Source organism: Muscardinus avellanarius (genome assembly GCF_963383645.1).
Source record: "Muscardinus avellanarius genome assembly, chromosome: 3".
Classification (NCBI taxonomy): Eukaryota; Metazoa; Chordata; class Mammalia; order Rodentia; family Gliridae; genus Muscardinus; species Muscardinus avellanarius.
The window spans coordinates 113222954-113246032 of record NC_137788.1 but is presented as its reverse complement, the minus strand read 5'-3'; the positions used below and the strand labels follow the sequence as shown (position 1 = coordinate 113246032).

General features: G+C 51.5%; 3 protein-coding genes across 5 annotated transcripts in view; 1 reads left to right on the top strand and 2 right to left on the bottom strand.

Annotated features, from left to right (window-relative positions):
• SMG5 (SMG5 nonsense mediated mRNA decay factor) overlaps positions 1-2028 on the bottom strand; it is a gene marked incomplete at both ends in the record, with an annotated part of 30268 nt that extends 28240 nt beyond the window's left edge. For all 3 annotated transcript variants that reach the window (XM_080690963.1, XM_080690965.1, XM_080690964.1), the window contains one exon: positions 1955-2028. In XM_080690963.1, the coding sequence (XP_080547089.1) occupies positions 1955-2028 (74 nt within the window). The remainder of the gene's footprint in view (positions 1-1954) is intronic.
• Positions 2029-7961: 5933 nt separating this feature from the next.
• TMEM79 (transmembrane protein 79) lies at positions 7962-11214 on the top strand (the record flags this gene model as incomplete). Its single annotated transcript, XM_080693347.1, has 3 exons — positions 7962-8718; positions 8927-9140; positions 11001-11214. The coding sequence occupies 3 exons, from the start codon at positions 7962-7964 to the stop codon at positions 11212-11214; spliced, it is 1185 nt and encodes a 394-aa protein (XP_080549473.1).
• A 2082-nt stretch (positions 11215-13296) lies between these two features.
• On the bottom strand, positions 13297-16463 carry GLMP (glycosylated lysosomal membrane protein; the record flags this gene model as incomplete). Its single annotated transcript, XM_080690683.1, has 6 exons — positions 13297-13462; positions 13566-13822; positions 14936-15154; positions 15274-15474; positions 15632-15889; positions 16344-16463. 6 exons carry the CDS (start codon positions 16461-16463, stop codon positions 13297-13299), a joined length of 1221 nt encoding a protein of 406 aa, XP_080546809.1.
• Positions 16464-23079: the final 6616 nt, after the last annotated feature.

The following is a 23079-nucleotide window of genomic DNA, read 5'->3' as shown; positions in this document are numbered from 1 at the left end:
CTTGGGAGGCTGAGACAGGAGGATCACAGTTCACAGCCAGCCTCAGGTACTTAGTGAAGCCCACCGTAACTCAGTGAGATCCTGTCTCAAAAACTAAAGAATAAGCCAGGCGTGATGGCACATGCTTGTAATCCCAGTACTTAGGAGGCTGAGACAGGACGATCGCAAGTTCGCAACCAGCCTCAGCTACTTAATGAGGCCCTCTGCAACTTAGTGAGACCCTGTTTCAAAATAAAGAATAAAAAATTAGGCTGGGGATACAAGCAAGAAGTAGAATGCCCCTGGGTTCAATCTGCAGTACATAATAATAATAATAATAGTAATAATAATAATAATAATAATAACAACAACAACAACAACAACAGAAGCCGTATGTGGTGGTGCACGCTTGTAATCCCAGCATTTGGGAGGCTGAGACAAGAGGATTGTGGTTCACAGACAGCCTCAGCTACTTAGTGAGGCCCTCCGCAACTCATTGAGATCCTGTTTCACAATAAATAAAAAATAGGGCTGTAGCTTGGAGGTAGAATGCCCCTGGGTTCCATCCCCAGTACGGCAAAAATAAATAAATAAATAAATAAATAAATAAATAAATAAATAAATAAATAAATACAGAAACGGGTTGCCTCAACTGTTCACTCTCCTCAAAGTCAAAAACACACAATTACAGGCAGAGATACCTATATGTAACACATGTAAGCCACATAGGCAAACATACCAGTTTTAAGGCAGTCAATCTGGTGAAGGTCACGGTTTGAGAAAGGACTAGATTTGAGGAAAATCAGAGCTGGCCAGCGCCATCCCCCAGAGCTAGAGCTGAGTAAAAAATACTGCAGACATTGCCCACGCTCTGACAGGCAGCACCGCCACCCAACAGCATGCTCAGGCACACATGCCACCCGCAGCCAACTCCTCACCTGCCTGGGGACAGTGGGCGCCCAGAGGCAGCTGGATTGGATCATTCTGCTATTTTGGGACCAGCCTATATTCCCCTCTGCCTCTTGGCTCACAAGGCCGTAGCAGGCAAGATGCCTGCTCAAGGAGGAAAAGACAACATACTCTTGACCCTTTCCCTGCCAGAGGTCTAAGGCGCTGAGGGTATCTTGTCAGGTGGAACCCCTGTCCCGCACAGCCCGAGCTCAATGAAAATTCCAAACGCTACTTCCTACTAGAAGGCAGAAGCTTCGGTTTGGTTTGTGTTTCATCCTATTGTGATCCAGTTCTGGGGCCCATATTCCAGGTGACCTACACAAAAATTCCTCCACCCAAGGTGGGAAGACCTCTTGCTGGTGTTCCCAACCGAGTGGCACCGTGGAAATCAGAAACCACGAATGGAAACTGGCAAGACAACGTCGCCCTGAGGCCGGAGAAACGCAGGCCGCGGGAGTGCCCGGGTGCTGGACACAAAGTCCTTCGCGGACCTTCCCGGCCAACACAGCTCCTCCGCTAGGCTCTTTCCTCCGCCCTCCTCCTAGCTCCATTCGGACTCCCCGGAACTGGGGACCTGAGCGACTTCTGAGCGTATTCGATCCAACCCTCTCCTTTTAAGGAAGAGGAAACTGAGGCCCAAGGTCACCCGATGAGAAGGCACAGCAGGGACCTGAGCCTGACTCTGTGGTTTTCAGCAAAGGGCTCTGCTCCGTGCGTCGCTCAAGCTTCTCAGCACCTTTTCCTTCCGGCTTCTCTCCATCCCTGACCCCCGCCCGCCGGACTCACCTACTCGTGCCCCTCCAGGCCCCACTCCCACCCGGGTACCCCAACTCCTAGAGCGCCGCGCCCACCCCAAGGCGCCGCGGAGGGGGCCCCCACGTGCTCGCCAGCCTCCCACCCACCCCGCTGCTCCTTTCAGAGCCATCCCAGGTCACGGGCCCCGGTCCCGCTCCTGCCCACGCCGCGCAGCCCACCTCGGCCGGGCCGCCCCCGGCAGCTGCACTCACGCCCCGGCCCCGCTCACCGGTAAAGCCGCTTAGTGTGGAGGACCTTGGCCTCGGGCTCGCTGCTCTCCCCTGGAGGGGGGCCTTGGCTCATGATGCCCGGGTCCGGGGGCGGCTCCGGGTCACAGGCCCCCGCCGCCCACCGCTACCTCCACCGCTGCCCTCTCCGGCCGTCGCCGCAGCCGCCACCGCCGCCGGCCCTGCTCGGCCGCCATCGCTGAGAGGCGGCAGCCCGCGCCAGCTCCTCCTCCGCCGCCCAAATCTCGCGAGAGCAGCGGCGCCGTGACGGGCCGGCGGCCCGCTGCTACCAAATCTCGCGGAACTTGCTTTCCCTCCCCGGAAGTTGCCAGAACTAAGTGTGGGCAGCGTGGCCTCTTTCTGGCTTCTCTTCAAGACCTTAAGAAAAACTTTATTGAAACAGACGTGCGGAGAACGGACAGTGGGCCCCGCGCCGCTGAGGCTGAGCTGGATGGGACCGGTGGATTCACAGCTCGATCAGGCCATTGTTGAGAATGATTCCCGTACCGTAGGCTGTGGTGGCACATGCCTGGGAGCCCAGGAGTTGGGAGGCTAAAACAGGAGCATCGCAGTTTCGTAGCCAGCCTCAGCAACTTAGTGAGACCCTGCTTCCAAATAAAACATAAAATAGGGTTGGGGCTGTAACTCAGAGGTAGAATGCCCCTGAGTTCAATCCCCAGTATATCTCTCGGACACACACACAACATACACATTGATCCCTCGCCCCCAAAATTAATTAGTTAATTATTTGTTTATGGTGGTACTGGGAATCTGGAATTTATTTATTTATTTATTTATATTTCTTTTGCTTGTGTGTTGAGGAGGTACTGGGGATGGAACCCAGGGACTCTTTTTTTTTTTTTTTTTTAATCTCCGGACTACACTCCCCGAACTATTTTATATTTTATTTGGAAACAGGGTCTCACTAAGTTGCTGAGAGCCTCATCAAGTAGCTGAGGCTGGCTTCGAACCTGTGCGATCCTCCTGTCTCAGCCTCCCAAGTACAGGGATTACAAGTGTGTACCAGCATGGCAAGCAGATTTGGTTTTATTTATATATATTTTTTGGCAGAACTGGGGAGTGAACCCAAGGGCATTTTACCTCTAAGGTACACCCCCAGCCCCATTTATTAATTTATTTTTATTTTTTTATTTTTTTTATGCGGTACTGGGATGAAACCCAGGGGCATTCTACCTCCCAGCTACACCTCCAGCCCTATTTTTTATTCTTTATTTTGAAACAGGGTCTCACTGAGTTGCAAAGCGCCTCACTAAGTAGTAGCTGAGGCTGTCCGCGAACCGCGATGCTCCTGCCTCAGCCTCCCAAATGCTGGGATTACAAGCATGCGCCACCACCACGCCTGGCTCTCAAGGGTCTAAATTTCTGAGAGCCTCACTAAGTAGCCAAGGCTGGCTTCGAACCTGCATAATCTTCCTGTCTCAGCCTCCCAAGTCCTGGGATTACAAACATGTGCCACCACTCCTGGCTACTGTTGTACCATTAAAAAGTGAACTCAAGGCCGGGCGTGGTGGTGCACTCTTGTAATCCCAGCATTCGGGAGGCTGAGACCAGAGGATTGCTATTTGGGGACAGCCTTAGCTACTTAGGCCCTCCGCAACTTAGTGAGACCCTGTTTCAAAGTAAAGAAGAAAAAGCCAGGCGTGGTGGCACACACTTATATTCCCCTGCGCTTGGGAGGCTGAGACAGGAGGATCGCACAGGTTCGAAGCCAGCCTCAGCTACTTAGTGAGGCTCTTAGGGTCGTGAGACTCTGTTTCCAAATAAAATATAAAATAGGTCTGGGAGTATAGCCCGGAGGTAGAAAGCCTCTGGGTTCCACCCCCAGTACCACCAAAAAGAAGAAGAGAAGAAGAAGAAGAAGAAGAAGAAGAAGAAGAAGAAGAAGAAGAAGGAGGCAGGGGGTGTAGCTCGGAGGTAGAATGACCCTGGGTTCCATCCCCAGACACACAAAAACAAAACAAAACATGAACTCATGGCAGAGAGCGCCACAGGCATCTCGTTCTCTTCTGTACCTGGGCCTAGAATAGTGTGTCGCTAATAGCAGTGGCTCAATAAATAAAAAAATGCACAAATGCTTTTCTTCTAGGTGTCCCAACCTACTCTAAATGTCCTTTAATGCACACAAACCCACCTCCCCCGACTCCCTGTGCTTTCCTGACCTGGGAACTCTTACACCTGCCATTTGTCTACAACACAAATCTCCCTCTGTGCCCAGCTGCACCCCACACCAAGAGAGGGTGATGTCCACCTTCAATGCTGTGTGTGTGTGTGTGTGTGTGTGTGTGTGTTTGTGCGTGCACGTGAGGTCCACCCTCAGCCCTATTTTTTTCTTTTGGTGGTGGTACTGGGGTTCCTGGAAACCCTTCTACCTCCAGGCTACACTCCCAGAACTGTTTTATATTTTAAACAGTTTTATATTTATATTTTAAATTTATATTTGGAAACAGGGTCTCTTAAGCCAGCATGGCTGGCTTCGAACAAGCACAATCTTCCTGTCTCTGCCTCCCAAGCGCGGGGATTAAAAGCGTGCTTCAGCCCTATTTTTTATTCTTTATTTTGAAACCAAGTTGCAAAGGGCCTTACTAAGTAGTAGCTGAGGCTGACCGCGAACTGCGATCCTCCTGTCTCAACCTTCTGAATACTGGGATTACAAGTGTGCACCACCACGCCCGGCTGCTTCTTCTTCTTCTTCTTCTTCTTCTTATTATTATTATTATTATTATTATTATTATTATTATTTTGCAGCACTGAGAATGGAACCCAGGGGCATTCTTTTTGTGTGTGTGTGTGTGTGGGTCTGGTGATGGAACCCAAGGGTATTCGACCTCCAAGCTATACCCCCTGCCCTATTTTTTATTCTTTATTTTGAAACAGGGTCTCACTAAGTTGGGGAGGGCCTCACTAAGTAGCTGAAGCTGTCTGTGAACCATGATCCTCAGGTCTCAGCCTCCCAATGGTGGGATTACAAGCCTGCACCACCACAGCCGGCTAACCCTGGGGCATTATACCTCCAAGCTACAACTCCAGCTCTATTTTTTATTCTCTCTCTCTTTTTTCTTATTTATGGCACAGGAGGTGGAACCCAGGAGCATTCTACCTCTGAGCTCCACCCCCTATCTCTATTTTTTATTCTTTATTTTGAAACAGAGTCTCACTAAGTCCCTGAGGCTGTCCTTGAACCCAGATTCTCCTGTCTCAGCCTCCCAAATCCTGGGAAGACAAACACGCGCCACCATGCCGGGCTACTTTCAATGCTTTTTCTGTCCTCCGATTTAGCAGGACAGGGCCTGCCCCTTTAATCTGGGCCCCACCTGCTCTGGTCAGACAGGTTTGGAGACACGGGTAAAGGGAGGGAGACAGAGAGAAATACTTGCAGAGCTAGCAGGGAGCTGGGGCAGCTCCCTCCCGGATGCTAGGGACCTGCCACCTCTCTCCAGATGAAAGGTAAGAGGGTGTCATGGGTCTAAACGGCAGGGCTAGGAGGGTCCTAGAAGAGACCCTTCTAGAAGCAGTGAGATGCAGGGTGGTGGGGAGGAAGGACTGAAGAGAGGCAGGGGAAGCAGCCACAACTAGACTAGACCTAAGTGTTAGGACGAGGAGCCCAGGCCTCGCAGAGATGGGAGGAGGCTGGGGTGGGGGGGCGAGCAGGGAGTCTGGAAACTGCCCAGGGACCCAGATTGGAGGCACCATGAGCCGGTGTGTCGCCTTGCCACCCCTCGGGACAGATGTGTCAGCAGGTCACTGGGGCCAGTTTTCAGAAGAGTTCAAAGTGAGGACCGATCGGCAGGGAGAAAGGTGGATGGGGCCGTGGAGGGCAGCACCTCTGTTTTTTAGAAAGATCCTTGAACCAGGCATGCTGGCTCAAGCTTGTAATCCCAGCACTTGGGAGGCTGAGACCAGAGGATCATGGTTCTCGGACAGCCCCAGCTACTTAGTGAGGCCCTCTGCAACTCAGTGAGACCCTGTTTCAAAATAAAGAATAAGTAAGCGCCATGTGTAGTGGCACACGCTTGTAACCCCAGCATTTGGGAGGCTGACACAGGATCCGGGTTTTCTGACAGCCTTGGCTACTTAGTGAGGCCCTCTGCAACTCAGTGAGACCCTGTTTCAAAATAAAGAATAGGGCTGGGGGTATAGCTCTGAGGTAGAATGCCCTTGGGTTCTATCCCCAGCACCACAAAAATAAATAAATAAATAATAAAAAATAAAGGCCGGGCGTGGTAATCCCAGCATTGGGGAAGCTGAGATGGAAGGATCCGGGTTCGTGGCCAGCTTCAGCCACTTAGTGAGCCCCTCTTGGGAATAGTTTCTTCGTGAGACCTGGAAACTGAGATCTTGGATTCCACCCCTAACACATAAACAAGCTGGGCAGTGATGGCACACTCCTGTAATCCCAGTACTTGGGAGGCTGAGACAGGATGATCACAGGTTAGAGGCCAGCCTCACCAAGTAGTAAAACTCTCACCAACTTAGTGAGACCCTGTTTCAAAATAAAGAATAAAAAATAGGGCTGGGGGTGTAGCTTGGAGGTAGAATGCCCCTGGGTTCCACCCCCAGTATCGCCAAAATAAAATAAAATAAAATAATAAAAAATAAAGAATAAAAAGTAGGGCTGGGGTTATTGGTCCGAGGTAGAATGCCTCTGGGTTCTATCTCCAGTACTAAAAAGAAAAAAAAGAAAAGGCCCTTGGTGGGAAAGACGCTTTTGAAAGTTCTAAGACTATCCTTTTTCACCCTCCCATTCCCGGCTGGGGTGGCCATGACTCCAGGGGTTTTGGCGGAGGGGTAGAAGGTGTGGGTGGGGCTGGCTGAGGCCGGTGCCCCCTGACTCACTCTGACCTGCTGGATTGTATTTGATGTTGAAAGCCTCTGTGCCAGCCGCTCGCGGCCCTCCCGCCTCTCTGTTTCAACACCATCCCACTCCCTAAGGTCCTAGGCGGAGCCAAACCAGTGAAGCCAGCTGCCCCAGAGAGTTCCAGTTCTGACAAACTGTCGATAAGGGCCAGAAGACAGGGGCTTTGCGTGTGTGCGTGCGTGTGAGTGTGTGTGTGTGTGTGTGTGTGTGTGTTGGGGGGAGGATGCTGGGGATTGGACTCAGGGGCATTCTACCTCCAAGCTACACCTCTAGCTTCCATTTAATTTTTATTTGGAAACAGGGTCTCACTAGGTTGATGAGAGAGAGTCTTACTACGTTGCTAAGGCTGGCTCCAACCTGCGATCCTCCTGGATCAGCCTCCCAAGTACTGGGATTACAGGCGTGCGCATTCACCGCCCGGCTTGTTTGTTTTATGTGTTAGGGATGGAATCCAACACCTTGTGCATTCTAGGCAAAGTGCTCCAGCCCTGAGCCATATTCCCAGCACTAAAACAGGTTTTTTTTTTCCCCCCTTGTGGTACTAGGGATTGAAATCAGGAGCATTCTACCTCTGAGCTCCACCACCACTAGACCATTTGTTTGTTTGTTTGTTTGTTTGTTTTATTTATTTATTTTGAGGTACTGGGGATTGAATCCAGAGGCATTCTACTTCCAAGATACAGCCCCAGCCCTATTTTTTTTCTTTTTTTTGTGGTTTTGGGGATGAAACACAGAGGTATTCGACCTCTAAGCTACACCCCCTGCCCTATTTTTTATTCTTTGTTTTGAAACAGGGTCTCATTGAGTTGCAGAGGGCCTCACTAAGTAGCTGAGGCTGTCCGTGAACCACGATCCTATGTCTCAGCCTCCCAAATGCTGGGATTACAAGCGTGAGCCACCATTACCATCTCCTATTTTATTTTTCATGTTGAAACAGGGTCTCACTAAGTTGCGGAGGGCCTCACTAAGTATCTGAGGCCGGCCTCCAACCTGCAATCCTCCTGCCGCAGCCTCCCAAGTACTGGGATTGCAGGCGTGTACCCCTTCCCCGGCTAAAGACAGGAGCTTCAAGAGACCTTTCTTCTGCTCTCTCCAGGATGACCTCATGGTAGACCCAGAACTGAGGCCCCAGGATGGCAGAACCTGAGGCCCTGGCCCTGACGGAGGTGAAGGGGCCTGAGACCCTGGAGAAGGGTCCACCCCAGGCCTTGGTCCCTAATGGCCGGCAGCCAGAGGAGGAAAGTGAGACCGAGTCCCCTGGGGCCGAGTCCCTCAGAGTGGGGTCTTCAGTCGGATCACCCATGGCCGGAGAGGGGGCTGAGGACGGTCTAGACAGCACAGTAAGCGAGGCTGCCACCCTGCCCTGGGGTGCTGAGCCCCAGCCCACTGCCCCATTCCCGGATCCTCCCGGCTGGCGGAAGCTGGAGCCGGAGCTCCTGGAGTCTGAACCAGCCACCAAGCCAGAGGAGCCCCCAGAAGAGGATGCCAACCTGCTGCCTGAGAAGGCGGCCCGGGCTTTCGTGCCCATCGACCTTCAGTGCATCGAGCGGCGGCCCCAGGAAGACCTCATCGTGCGCTGCGAGCCCGGCCAGGGCGCCCGCCGGCCCTTCCTGCCGCCCCGGGCCAGCTACCCCGAGCCCCTGGAGCGCAAGTGGGCAGAGGCCATCGTGAAGCCGCCGGCCCGGCCCTGCGGGGGCTGCGGGACCTGCGGGGGCCGCGAGGGGCTGAGGGCCGTGGCCTCGGTGGGCGCCGCCCTGGTGCTCTTCCCCTGCTTGCTGTACGGGGCCTACGCCTTCCTGCCCTTCGATGCCCCGCGGCTGCCCACCATGAGCTCCCGCCTCATCTACACACTGCGCTGTGGGGTCTTCGCCACCTTCCCCATTATTCTGGGTGAGTCTGGGCCTTGGGAGGAGACCTGGGCTGCGGGCTGAGTCTGCCTGGCCTGGGTAGGAGGGATGCCCTTCACCCGGTCTGTGTGCCATCCCCTTGCAAGAGCACCTCTGCCCGCCGGGGTGCCAGGCGAGCGGGGCCCGCCTTCCTGCTGTCTCCCCTCCTGCCTCCTCCTCTGACCCAGTGTGCTCCCAACCTGCCTCCCCAGGGCTCCTGGTGTACGGGCTGAGCCTGCTGTGCTTTTCGTCTCTGCGGCCCTTCGAGGAGCCCAGGCGGGAGGTGGAGATCCACCGGCGGTACGTGGCCCAGTCGGTGCAGCTCTTCATTCTCTACTTCTTTAACCTGGCCGTGCTTTCCACCTACCTGCCGCAGGACACCCTCAAGCTGCTGCCCCTGCTCACGGGGCTCTTTGCCATCTCCCGGTGAGTAGGCGCCTGGGGAGGGGAGAGGGAGGAGCCAGACACCCAAGAGTCTGGAAAGCCAGGGTCGGGGTCTTTCTGGATTCTACATCAGACTCAGTGGACACGTTGGGGATGAATCCACTTTCTCTTTCTCTCTTAAAAATGCATTTATAGCAAGGTGTGGTGTTGCACGCTTGTAATCCCCGTGCTTGGGAGGCGGAGACAGGAGGATCGCGCAGGTTTGAAGCCAGCCGCGCTGGCTTAAGAGACCCTGCTTCCAAATAAAAAAATAAAAATAGGCCTGGGAGTGTAGTCCGGAGATAGAAGGGTTTCCAGGAACCCCAATACCACCAAGAAAAAAAAAGTGTTTATAGCAGGGTGTGTTGGCGCACGCTTGTAATCCCAGCATTTGGGAGGCTGAGACAGGAGGAGCACGGTTCTCGGACAGCCTCAGCTACTCAGTGAGGCCCTGCGCAACTTAGTGAGACCCTGTTTCAAAATAAAGAATAAAAAAAAAAAATAGGGCAAAGGGTATAGCTCGAAGGTAGAATGTCCCTGGGTTCCATCCCCAGATCTGCAACAACAACAACAACAACAAAAGACTAAAACAATAGGGCTGGGGGTGTAGCTCTGAGGTACAATGCCCTTAAGTTCCATTCTCAGTACTGCAAAATAAATAAATAAAAATGAATTTATAAACTGTACGCTTGTAATCTCAGTGCTTGAGAGGCTGAGACAGGAGGTTCACAGGTTCATATACAGCCTCAGCTACTTAGTGAGGCCTTCTGCAACTTAGACCCTGTTTCAAAATAAGGAATAAAACACAGGGCTGGGGATATAGCTCAGAGGTAGAATGCCCCTGGATTCCATCCCCAGTACCACAAAAACAAACAAACAAACAAACAAACAAACAAACAGGGCTGGGGTACAGCTTGGAGGTCGAATGTCCCTGGGTTCCATCCCCAGCCCCACAAAAAAAGAAAAAAAAGGAAAAAATAGGTATAGGGTGTAGTTTGAAACTGTGTGAATGTGGACTGCCCACTCATGAATAGTCTGGGAAGTCAAAATTACATCGTGAGACGGGCATGGTGGTGCACGCTTGTAATCCCAGTGCTTGGGAGGCTGAGACAGGAGGATCGCACAGGTTCATAGCCAGCCTCAGCTACTTAGTGAGGCTCTCAGCAACTTAGTGAGACCCTGTTTCCAAATAAAGTATAAAATAGGTCTGGGAGTATAGCCTGGAGGTAGAAAGCCCCTTGGTTCCCTCCCCAGTAGCACAAAAATAAATAAATAAATAATTACATCATGCACCTGCTGTCATTAGCTGTGTTCCTAGACCATTGGAAAGGCAGAAACCAGCCGGGCATGGTGGTGCACGCTTGTAATCCCAGTGCTTGGGAGGCTGAGACAGGAGGATCGCACAGGTTCATAGCCAGCCTCAGCTACTTAGTGAGGCTCTCAGCAACTTAGTGAGACCCTGTTTCCAAATAAAATATAAAATGGGTCTGGTAGTATAGCCCAGGGGATTCCACCCCCAGTACCACCAAAAAAAAAAAAAAAAAGAGACCCTGTTTCCAAATTTAAAAAGTATAAAAATAGGTCTGGGAGTGTAGCCTGGAGATAGAAGGGTTTCCAGGAACCCCAGTACCACCAAAACAAACAAACAAACAAACAAACAAATAAAATAAAGAATTAAAAAAAGGGCTGGGTGTGTAGCTTGGAGGTAGAATGCCCCTGGGTTCCATCCCCAGTACCGGAAAAAGAAAAGAAAAGAAAAAAGGCAGCACCAGTTGTTTTCGGCTTACCACCCATCCTCACCAACCCCTGCCTCCCTCAGCCCGCCGGCTGGGGTCCCTGAGTGCCCGCCTTGCACCCCTGCAGGCTGATCTACTGGCTGACCTTCGCCGTGGGCCGCTCCTTCCGAGGCTTCGGCTACGGCCTGACCTTCCTGCCGCTGCTGGCCATGCTGGTCTGGAACCTCTACTACATGTTCGCGGTGGAGCCCGAGCGCATGCTCACTGCCTCCGAGGGCCGCTTGGACTACCCCGACCACGCCCGCTCGGCCTCCGACTACAGGCCTCGCCCCTGGGGCTGAGCTCTGCCCACGGTGTTTGCTCGCCGACTGACCTTCTCTGAGCCGGTTGCGCGTCTGGACTTAGCCCAGGCCCTGGGCCATGCGGGAGGATCCCTGCTACTGCCCCATAGGGGTCCGGACCCATCGGTCAGAGCCTGGACTTGGCCCTGGCCCTGTTCTGCCCCAGCAGCTGCCGCCTCCACCTTTGCGGCTTGGGACAGTCAAATGGAGGGACTTCTGCGGGGCTAGAAATGGACCGCCATGTCCCTTAAGGATGCTGAGGACCCCGGACCCAGACCAGGGGGAGGTGCTGGTTCCTCCGGAGCAGCCTCCTTCTACTGCTTCTGGGTTCTCCCTGACCCTGAACGCTGCCCAGGAGACAGGGGCGAAAGCCAGTTAACCCTGATGGTTTTTTTTTTTTTTTTTTTTTTTTTTTTTTGCGGGTCTGGGGATGGAACCCAGGGGCATTCGACCTCCGAGCTACACCCCCAGGGCTATTTTTATTCTTTATTTTGAAACCGGGTCTCACTGAGTTGCAGAGGGCCTCACTAAGTAGCTGAGGCTGTCCCCGAACCGCGATCCTCTGGTCTCAGCCTCCCGAATGCTGGGGTTACAAGCCTGCGCCAACCACGCCCGGCTAACCCTGATGGTTTCTGTACCAGTTGTTTAAGCAGAGGAACTCAAGGAGATTGGACAAATGGCCCATGTCCCAGGCTCGAGGGAGGCATCAGATCAAATAAGGACTTTCACGTTTGGCTTGGGTTCAGGACCCTCCATGACTGGCCTTAAGGCCCTTTATAGCTTCAGACAAGACTATTACAGCTGCCCCATGCAGCGCTGCGGCCTCTTCCCTTCCAGCAACCTACATAGGCGCGCACCCAAACCTCCCAGAAGCTACGCCTGCCATGGGAAGAGAGGACAGAGACATCTGCCCCCCAAGAGGGCATGTGCACCCACCTGGGTGGTGACTGGAAGACCAGTGGCTGATGTTAACTAGTGTGAGTGTGTGTGTACACGTGTGAGTAACAATAAATTTCTATATCAGTCTTCATTGGCTTTTTTTTTTTTGGCGGTACTGGGGATGGAACCCAGTACCTCTGAGTGACACTCTCAGCCCTATTTTTTTTTTTTTTTTTTTTTTTTTTGCAGGTCTGGGAATGGAACCCAGAGGCATTTGACCTCCGAGCTATACCCCCTGCCCTATTTTAAATTCTTTATTTATTTTTTATTTTTTTTTTTACTTTTTTGCGGGTCTGGAGATGGAACCCAGAGGCATTTGATCTCCGAGCTACACCCCCTGCCCTATTTTTTATTTTGAAACAGGGTCTCACTGAGTTGCAGAGGCTGTCTGTGAACTGTTATCCTCCTGTCTCAGCCTCCCCAAATGCTGAGATGACAAGCGTGTGCCACTATGCCTGGCTCTATTTTTTATTTTGAAACAGGGTCTCATTAAGCTGAGAGTCTCACTTAGATTGCTGAGGCTGGCCTTGAACCTGTGATCTTCCTCCCAAGTACTGGGATTGCAGGTGTGCGCCACCATGCCTGGCTTCATTTCCCATTTGCCCTTCACTTACAAGTGCCCCTTTCTTGTTTGATTCCGACTGTACTGAAATCCACTAGCTCCGTGGTGGTGGCAGGAGTCAGGGTTCAAGAGGGAGGGAAGGAAGCACGGCTGGTGAGAGCTGGGGCCTCGGATGGAAGCTTGCCTTCCAGACCCACCTCTGCCCTCCCCGGAACCAGCCCCAGATGAATCCAACAACGTCCACACAGTGAGAGAATGGAAACTTGTGGAAAAGATAAGTCTTATTTCAGAGCCTCTGAGCAACCCACCAATCACTCCCGTTTAGGCCTTGGAGTTCTCCTCCACAGGGGTTGGCATAAAGAGGCAACATCTTTTTGTAAAAGTCCTGGCCAGGGCCCCTCAAGATACTTATGAAGCACCCCCTAGGGGTCACCACGAAGTTGAAGCTGGTTTCTGAGGTTCTGCAGCAAAGCATGATGGGAGAGGGGAGCAGCCAGCTACAACACTGGCCCTCCTGTGTCCAGTGGTCCCAGGCACAGAAAGGAAGGTCCAGTAATGTCCTTCTTTCCGGAGAGTGGGCCTCAGTTGATGGACTGGTACTCTGAGTACTGTCTGTGTCGCAGCAGCAGAACCAGGCCTCCCCCAAGCAGCATGAGCCCTGGTGCCCCCAGGGCCGCTGCCATGATTCCTAGGACAAGCGGGGACAAGGCATCCAGTGGAGGGGAGCCCACGCCCAGGAGCATCGACCTAGGACAAGAGGGGAGAAGGAGAGGTAGGTGGGCTTCGGGGATGGGGAGCTCCGCCCTCCTCCACTTCAACCCCAGCCCCTCAGCCCCGTCCCGGCTCTCACCAGCTGAGGTAGTGTTGGTCCCAGTAGCCAGGACCCGCTGACGCCCCGAAGGTCAGGTTGAAGGTGCACACGTTGCTTTGAGAGCCAAAGAAGGCTTGGATGATGGGAGACTGGGGCAGGGAGTAGGCCACGGTGGGGCGCAGAGGGGAAATCTGGCAGGACAGTGCTGAGTCTCGGCTGCCCTGCTTCTGGGAGAAAGCCACTGGCCGCCACTGTGCAAAGCCGGACGGCGGGGAGCCCCACAGCAACTGGTCCAACTGGGGAGAAAGGTGACAGGCTGGGTGAGAAGGAGCAACCCGTGTCTAACCCACTCGCCCACCTCTCTGCCTCCGTCTGTCACCAACAGTGACAGCCTTCTGCTCAGGGCAACAAGAATCCTGTGCCTGAGCCAGCGTGGTGGCGCTCTCTTGTAATCCCAGCATTCGGGAGGCTGAGACAGGAGGATCGCGGTTTGCGGACAGCCTCAGCTACTTAGTGAGGCCCTCTGCAACTCAGTGAGACCCTGTTTCAAAATAAAGAATAAAAAATAGCCAGACGTGGTGGCGCACGCTTGTAATCCCAGCATTTGGGAGGCTGAGACAGGAACATCCAGGTTCGCGGCCAGCCTCAGCTATGTAGTGAGGTTCTTTGCAACCCAGTTAGACCCTGAGACCCTGTTTCAAAATAAAAAATAAAAAATAGGGCTGGGAAAGCCCGGCGTGGTGGTGCATGCTTGTAATCCCTACACTTTGGAGGCTGAGACAGGAGGATCGCGCAGGTTTGAAGCCAGCCTCAGCTACTTAGTGAGGCTCTCAGCAACTCAGTGAGACCCTGTTTCCAAATAAAATATAAAATGGGTCTGGGAGTATAGCCCAGAAGCAGAAAGCCTCTGGGTTCCACCCCCAGTACCACAAAAAAAAAAAAAAAAAAAAAAAAAAGCCGGGCGTGGTGGCGCACACTTGTAATCCCCGCGCTTGGGAGGCGGAGACAGGAGGATCCCGCAGGTTCGAAGCCAGCCGCGCGCGCTGGCTTAGGAGACCCTGTTTCCAAAATGAAAATGTAAAAATAGAAATAGGTCTGGGAGTGTAGCCCGGAGGTAGAAGGGCTTCCAGGAACCCCAGTACCACCAAAAAAAAAAAAAAAAAAAAAAAAAAATAGGGCTGGGGGGTGTAGCTCGGAGGTAGAATGCCCCTGGGTTCTATCCCCAATACCAAGGAAGTTCAGAAGGTTCTGTCCCAGTACGAAGGAGGGAAGAAAGGAAGAAAGAGGAGAGAAAGAAAGAAAAGGAGAAAGAAAAGAAGGTCTTAATGGTCAAAACTTCTCCAGGGTCCTGTTAGGGTCCCCCCTACATTTCCCATCCACCTGCCTCTCCTCTCTGGGGGCAGCCTCACCTGGAAGACGGCGGGTGAATATTCATCATCAATGGAGTACTGCTTCTGGATCGAGTGGCAGTCAAGGCCCTGCCCCACAGCCACTACCTCCAGCCCAAACAGGGAGTGATTTCCTCGGGGAGAGGCCCCGACCAGGGCCACTTCTAGCTGACAGGTGTCCGCTGTGTGCAGGAGGCGAGGGGGCTGGGCAGGCCGGCCGGACCTGGAGAAGGCCTGGACCTAGGAAGGAGGACACAGAGAAAGGAAGGAAGCGGACAGGCGGAGGCCTGTGCTTGAAGACTACCCCTATCAGCTCCACCATCTCCAGCCGGTCCTGTGAGTTCTGTTTCCACCTTTACCTTGAAGGCCAGGGTGCCATTGGCAAAAGCCTTGGTAGGGTCGTGCACAGGGTGGCCTCGAAACGTGACGCTCAAGGTGGCGGGATCCAATGAGCCTGAGATGTTGTTCCAGGAGAAGCTGGCCAGGGAGTATGGAGGGTAGGGTTTTCCCTGTGGCTCTGCTTCCTCGTCGGACGTGTTGGTGCTGTGGAACTCGAGCAGCTGTGGGTGGGGAAGTGGTGCCTGTGTCTCCCTCTCTCCTGCATCCCCGGCCCCCTCCCCGGCCCTCACATCTCACTGTCTCACCCCCCACAGTCTCCCTGGCTTTGATGGGGATGCACTCTCTCCGCTCTTCTCCGCTGTCCCCCAACCCGCTCACCCTGGTGAAGACGAGGGCTGAAGCAAACTGGACGCTGTCCTTGGGGAGCACCGCCAGGCCCCCGCCTGGCTCAGGGGAGAGCAGGAGGCTCCAGTTGACACGCAGGACGCTGTGAGGCGTGTTGGTGGCCACCAGCACCACGGCTGGAGGCCCCAGGCTGCCCCACACGTAGTGGAGTGTGGAGTTGCTGCCCACTGCCCGGATATGGAGCAGGTTCTGGGGGGGGCCTGGCCAGCCAGGGTCAACCTCCAGAGAGACCTGGGAGATGGGGCAGGGAAGGGCGGAGGAAGCGGATCAGGCAGAGAAGCTCGAGGGTGGCTGGACAGGGATTGGGGGACACTAGGAAGCACAGGGCACCCAGGAAGCCTAGGTGACAGGCAGGTGCAGGGAGCTAAGGGCATCCCGGAGTAATGGCCGAGGGTGGAGGAGGCCTGCCCTGACCCTGGCAGGGGGAGGTCAAGGCAGGGATGAGAATGAAAACCCCAGAGCAGGCCTGCCTGGAGTTGTGTCGCGGGGCCATCAGGGATGACATCGCTGGACAGCATGAAGCCAGGGCGCCTCCTCCCCTGCACAATCCTTTCCCAGGACCCATGGCTGCCCCTTGGGTTGAAGAAACTTCTCCTGGCAGCCGCCTCCCTTGTTTGCCCCAGATTCCAGCAACCCTGGAAATGGCATTTCCTGAAGCCTCACTGCTCTTCTCCCCGGCCCTCACCTGGCGGGTCTCCTCCCCTAGCAGGATAGATGGTACTGTAGATAGCAGTAGACTCAAGAGGAGCATGGGGCTGGGGGCTTGGGGACCCCAACCCCGGCGGGGCTCCCCACAGCCGTACATGCGGCCAGCGGCAAGTTGGGCTGGAGGAAGGGACCGCAGTCATGTGACTCAGATTCAGCTGATCCCTTTAAAGGGCGGGACGAACACAGCAGTTCTTAAAGAGACCGCTTCCCTTAACCCAGATTTCAAACGTAGCTGGAAGATTGGGAGAACACCAACCCCGGTGAGGCTGACAGGCGACCTTCCAGGTCAGGTGCAGACACACACCGCCAGCCGCGCCTACCCAGCCAGACCCTCTCAACAGCTAACTGTACCAAGCACGTCTGGACTTAAGATCCAAACAGAATCTGAGTGACCCGACTCCATGGCAGGAAGGTGCAGAGAGGACCTGGAAGGAATTCTGAGATGAAGCAAGTACCCCAGACTTTTATCACCTAATATTTATTCAGAACTTGGGCAAGTAGGATGCCATCTTGGAGGAGCACACAATTTTATTGTGAAGATGTCCCAGGAAACACTTTTATTTAGAGGGAGTCACAGCTGGCTGGGCCATTGCATGCTTTTTTGTTGTTTTTGCTTAATCTTAAATTATTTTGAAGCCGGATGTGGTGTCTCCTCATGTTTGTGACCCAGGCTGAGACAGGTGGGTCACAGGTTTCAGGCCAGCCTCAGCGACTCTGGCTCTCAGCAATTTAGGTAGACACTGTTTCCAAATAAAAAATAAATAAGGCTAGGGTGTAGCCTGGAAGTAAAAGGCACTGGGGTTCCATCCCCAGTACTGCCAAAAAAATTTTAAAAAATAATAAATGCACATGGGCCAGCTGTGGTGACACACACCTATAATCCCAGTACTTAGGAAGCTGAAATACAAGGATTGTTCAAGACCAGCCTTGGCACTTAGACTATTAAAAAAAAATTAGCCTTTAATCCTAGCTGACTCTGAGACAGGAAGAGTCAGGTTTGAGGACAGCCTGAGCAATTTAGTGAGATTCTCAGTAATCTACCAAGACCCTGATACAAAACAAAATAAAAAAAGGGCTGGGCTGTATCTTGGAGGTAGAATCAATCCTCCTGGGTTCAATCCCCGGTATCACACACATACAAATTTTATTTTATTTTTTTTGCGGTACTGGGGATTGAAACCAAGGGCATTCTGCCTCCAAGTTACAACCCTATCTATTATCTATCTATCTATCTATCTATCTATCATTATTGCAACACTGGTGATGGAACCCAGGAACATTTTAAACACTCCTAGCCCCCATTTTTTATTCTTTATTTTTTGCGGGTCTGGGGATGGAACCCAGGATCATTCAACATCTGAGCTACACCCCCTGCCCTATTTTTTTTCTTTCTTTCTTCTTTTTTTGTGGTACTGGGGATGAAACCCAGGGGCCTCCTACCTCCGGGCTCCACTCCCAGACCTATTTTATATTTTATTTGGAAACAGGGTCTCTTAAGCTAGCTGAGGCTGGCTTCGAACCTGCGCGATCCTCCGGTCTCAGCCTCCCAAATGCGGGGATTACAAGCGTGCGCCACCATGCCCGGCTGTATACAAAGTTTAAAAGGCCTAGAGGATCGCAGGTTCATCATTAGTATCAGCAACATAGACCCTGTTTCTAAGTAAAACGATTAAAAAAACTAAAAGACTGGTGCAGATGTAGAATGTCCCTGAGTTCCACCCTCAGTAACACACACACACAAACTATAGGTATAATTCAGAGGTAGAAAGCTCCTAGGTTGGGAGCTTGCAATCCCAGCATTCAGGAGGCTGAGACAGGAGGATCTCGGTTCTCAAGGGGAGAGGCCATTCTGAGACCCTGTTTCAAAATAAAGAATAAAAAAATAGAATTAGGGGTGTAGCTCAGAGGTCAAATACCCTTGGGTTCTATCCCCAGTACAGAAAAAAAAAAAAAAAAAAAAAAGACAGGGCTGGGGGTATAGCTTGGGGATAAAATGCCCTCGGGCTCAATTCCTAGTACTGGAAAAAAATAAAAAAGGTTTGAGGGAGCTGGGAGTTGTCATGCACACTTGTAATCCCAGCATTCGGAAGGCTGAGACAGGAGGATCACGGTTTGCAGACAGCTTTAGCTACTTAAGTGAGGCCCTTTGCAACTCAGTGAGACCTGTTTCAAAATAAAGAATAAAAACGAGGGCTGGGGGTGTAGCTTAGAGGTAGAATGCCCCTGGGTCCCATTCCCAGTACCGCAAAAAAAAAAAAAAATTAATTATATACATATACATGCTTAAGTATCAGAACTGAACCCAGAAAGAACACCAGCAACAAAAGAAGAAACAAGAGGAACCTCTGCTCGGAGGACCTCCGAGATTCCTCGGGCAGTCTTTTCTTTGCAGTGCTGGGGTGAGGGCCTCATGCTCACTAGGCTGGAGCTCTCACCGAGCTGTACTCCTGGGGCAGTATTTCAGGACCCTGACTTGAAACTTTACTCATCATCCCCAAGGACTAACACCAGAGGCAGAGACGGGATTTGAGCAAAAGGAGGGCAGCTCACTGGGGAGCACCAGGTAGGAGAGTTCAAGCTGAGGGCGGAAGGTCAAGACGGGCATGAGCCACACAAGGGTGCCCAGAGGTACTCAGCCCTTTCCACCCCTTCTCAGTGGGACGGCTGGACTGGCTTCCACAGCTGGACATACTGCTTTATCTGAATTTTAGACTACTCCGCACAAAACCAAGGGCAAGGCAGGCTTGGTGGTGCAACCTTGTAATCCTAGTACTTGGGAGGCTGAGGAGATTCGCAGGTTCACAACCAGCCTCGGCAACTTGTGAGGACCTCAATTTAGTGAGACAGTTTCAAAATAAAAAATAAAGTAAGGCTGGGTGTGTAGCTCAGAGGTAGAATGCCCCGGGTTCAATCCCCAATCTCGATCTCCCTCTCTCTCTCACATACTCACACACACACGAGGACAATGTTAACTACCTTATAGAATTGTTGTGAAAATTACTTAACTCACACACAGTTGTCTAGAACATACTTATTAAATTACCATTGTTCTACCAAGTATTCAGCTTAGTATGACTAAGTCCAGTCAGGGAAAAGATAAACATGGCTGGATGCATGAATCATCCATACAATTTTTTTTTTGTGGGTCTGAGGATGGAACCCAGAGGCATTCTACCTCCAAGCTACACCCCAGCCCAATTTTTTATTCTTTATTTTGAAACTGGGTCCACTGAGCTGCAAAGGGCCTCACTAAGTAGCTGAGGCTGTCCGTGAACCACGATCCTCCTCTCAGCATCCTGAATGCTGGGGTTACAAGCATGTGCCCCCACACCTGGGTCCATTGGATTTTTTTTGCCTATCAAAGGGGGAAGGTGGAAGGCCCTGTTGTGAGAGGTAGCACAAGGAAGAAATCAAAGGCTGACCTCACTTAGGGACACTACTGGCATCCCCCTTTATGAAAAGAGACGTTAAACTGGGTGTGGTGGCACACTCTGGTAATCCCAGTATTCGGAAGGCTGAGACAGGATCGCAGGTTCATAGCTATTTAGTAAGGCCCAACACAACTTAGTGAGACTTAGTTTCAAAATAAAGAATAAAATATAGGATTGGGGGCCTTGCTAGAAATAGAATGCCCCTAGGTCCGTTCCCCAGTTTAAAAAAAAAAAAGTTACAGATGGACGTGGTAGTGCACGCTTGTAATCCCAGTGTTTGGGAGGCTGAGACAAGAGGATCACACAGGTTTGAAGCCAGCCTGATATTTAGTGAGGCTCTCAGCAACTTAGTGAGACCCTGTTTCCAAATAAATATAAAATAGGTCTGGGAATGTAGCCTGGAGGTAGAAAGCCCCTGAGTTCCATCCCAGTACCATAAAAAAAAAAAAAAAAAAAAAAGTTACATGCCCTCCAGGACAAATGTCTGAGCACTAGCCTGCATTGGGTGTGTCTCTACACCTAACCACAGACCGGGAACACCCACGGTTTGGGCAGGTTTCTCCTGTTCTTTGGGTGGCAAATATAAAAAAAAATTTTTTTGGTGGTGCTGGGAATCAAACCCAGAGCCTTGTGCATGCTTAGCAAGTGCTCTACTACTGGGCTACACCCACAGCCCTTAAGCATTACCATTCTTTGAACTCCCAAGTTTTTCCAGCCAAGACCTACTGAGAAGCTTTAGAATACTCCTTCAGGAAGGCACATAAAAGCCAGGCGTGAGCCGGGCGTGGTGGCCCACGTTTGTAATCCCAGCATTTGGGAGGTTGAGAATGGAGGATCGTGGTTCTCACAGACAGCCTCAGCTACTTAGTGAGGCCCTCTGTAACTCAATGAGACCCTGTCTCAAAAACAGGGCAGGAGGTGTAGCTCAGAGGTCGAATGCCCCTGGGTTCCTTCCCCAGACCCGCAAAAAAAAAAAAAAAAAAAGCCGGCGTGGTGGTGACACCTGCAATCTAAGTACTTGGGAGGCAGGAGCTCACATGTTTGAAGATAGCCTCAGCAATTTAGTTTCAGGCAAAAAATAAGGCAGTGTTCACCACGCTTATAATACCAGTACTTAGAAGGCTGGAAGAGGATCACAGGTTGAAAGCCAGCCTCAGCAATCTGGGACTCAGCGACTTGGTGACAGCTCTCTTTTGCAGTACCCACCCCAAACACTAGGGATGGAGCCCAGAAGCATTCGCCTCTGAGCTACATACACTCCCAGCCTTGTTTTTTTTTTTTTTTTTTTTATTTAATTCTTTATTTTGAAACAGGGTCTAAGTTGCGGAGGGCCTAAGTAGCTGAGGCTGGCCACAAACCTGCAATCCTCCTGGTCTCAGCCACCCAAGTACTAGGATTACAAGTGTTTGCCACCATGCCTGGCTCCTTAGCCCTATTTTTTATTCTTTATTTTGAAACAGGGTCTAAGTTGCAGAGGGCTTCACTAAGGAACTGAGGCTGGCTGAGAACATGTGATTCTCCTGTCTCGGCTTCCCAAATAACTAGGATTACAAGCGTGTACCACCACACGGGGCAGTGAGACAGTTTTCAAATAAAAAATAAAAACCCAAGCCAGATGAGCCGGGCGTGGTGGCACACGCTTGTAATCCCCACACTTGGGAGGCAGAGACAGGAGGATCGCGCTGGTTCGGAGCCAGCCTCGCTGGCTTAAGAGACCCTGTTTCCAAATAAAAAAATAGGTCTGGGAGTGTAGCCCAGAGGTAGAAGGGCTTCCAGGAACCCCAGTACCCACCCCCACACACGAAAAAACCCAAGCCAGATGTGTTGGCATATACCTGTAATCCCAGTATTTGGGAGGCTGAGACAGGAGGATCACAGGTTTGAGGTCAGCCTCAATAAATTAGTGAGGCCCTCCACAACTTAGTGTAATTATTTCAAAATAAAAATAAAAATAGGGCTCTGGATGTAGCTCAGAGATAGGACATACCTGGGTTCAATTCCCAATGAGACACACACACAAAACCAGTTTGGGAGTGTAGTTTAGAGATAAACTGCCCATGGGTTCAAACCCCAGTACCCACCCCACACAAATCAATAAATCAAATAGGTCTGGGAGTATAGATCAGAGGTAGAATGTCCCTAGGTTTAACCACCAGTGCCACAAAAGTGAAAAGAAAAAAAAAAAAAAAAAAAAAAAAAAAGCCAGAGGCTGGGTGTGGCGCACATTTGTAATCCCAGCATTCGGGCGGTTTAAGAATAGCCTCAGCTACTTAGTGAAGACCCTTGTAACTCAGTGAAACGCTGTTTCAAAATAAAGAATAAAAAAATAGGGCTGACCGGGTAGCTCAGAGGTAGATTGCCCCTGGGTCCAATCCCTAGTACAGTTAAAAACAAAACAAAACAAACAAAAAACAAGCCAGGCGGCATGGTGGTACACACCTGTAATCCCAGGACCTGGGAGGCTGATTGCAGGTTTGTGGCCAGTCTCAGCTATTTACTGAGACCCTCCGCAATTTAGTGAAACCCTATTTCAAAATAAAAAATAAAAATAGGGCTGGGGCATAACTTGGAGGTAGAATTCCCCTAAGTTTGATCCCCAGCACTGCTAAAAAAGGTCAAGTATTGGTGGCACATGCTTGTAATACTAGTATTTGGTGTAGCTCAGAGGTAGAATGTCTCTGGGTTTAATCCCTAGTACCAGAAACAAACAAATAAACAAAAAGAAAAAAAAAAAAAAAAAAAAAAAAAAAGAAGACATATGAAGAGCTGCATGTGGTGACTCTTTCCTGCAATCTCAGTACTTGAGAGGTGGAGACAGGAGGATTTCAGGTATGAGGCCAGCCTCAGGAACTTAAAGAGACCCTGTTTCAAAATAAAATCTAAAAAGGGCTAGGGGTGTAGACTGAAGGTAGAACATTCCTGGGGTCAATCCCCAGTTCCAGGAAAATGAAAGAAGGCACAAAGAGATTTATCTCCCCTCCTCCCCAGTAAGGTTTCTGCCTCCTCCTAGTTTGCCAGGAGGCAGACGTGACCCAAGGTTGAAAAACACACAACTATCTCAAATGACTTCGATTTAATCATAGGAAGCAAACTAAATGGAAAGCTTACACTCGAGAAGAATTACTGTCAGTGCTTTTTGCAAACTGAGCTGGGACAGAAAGGGCCTGGGGGCGCTCCCTCAATCTGATCCCTTTCAAACAAAGACGTCCACAGTGCTCCTGGCACTCTGGCTCAGGAAAGGGGAGCCTGCTGGCTCTGTGCCTTCAAGTCGCCTCGCAGCCC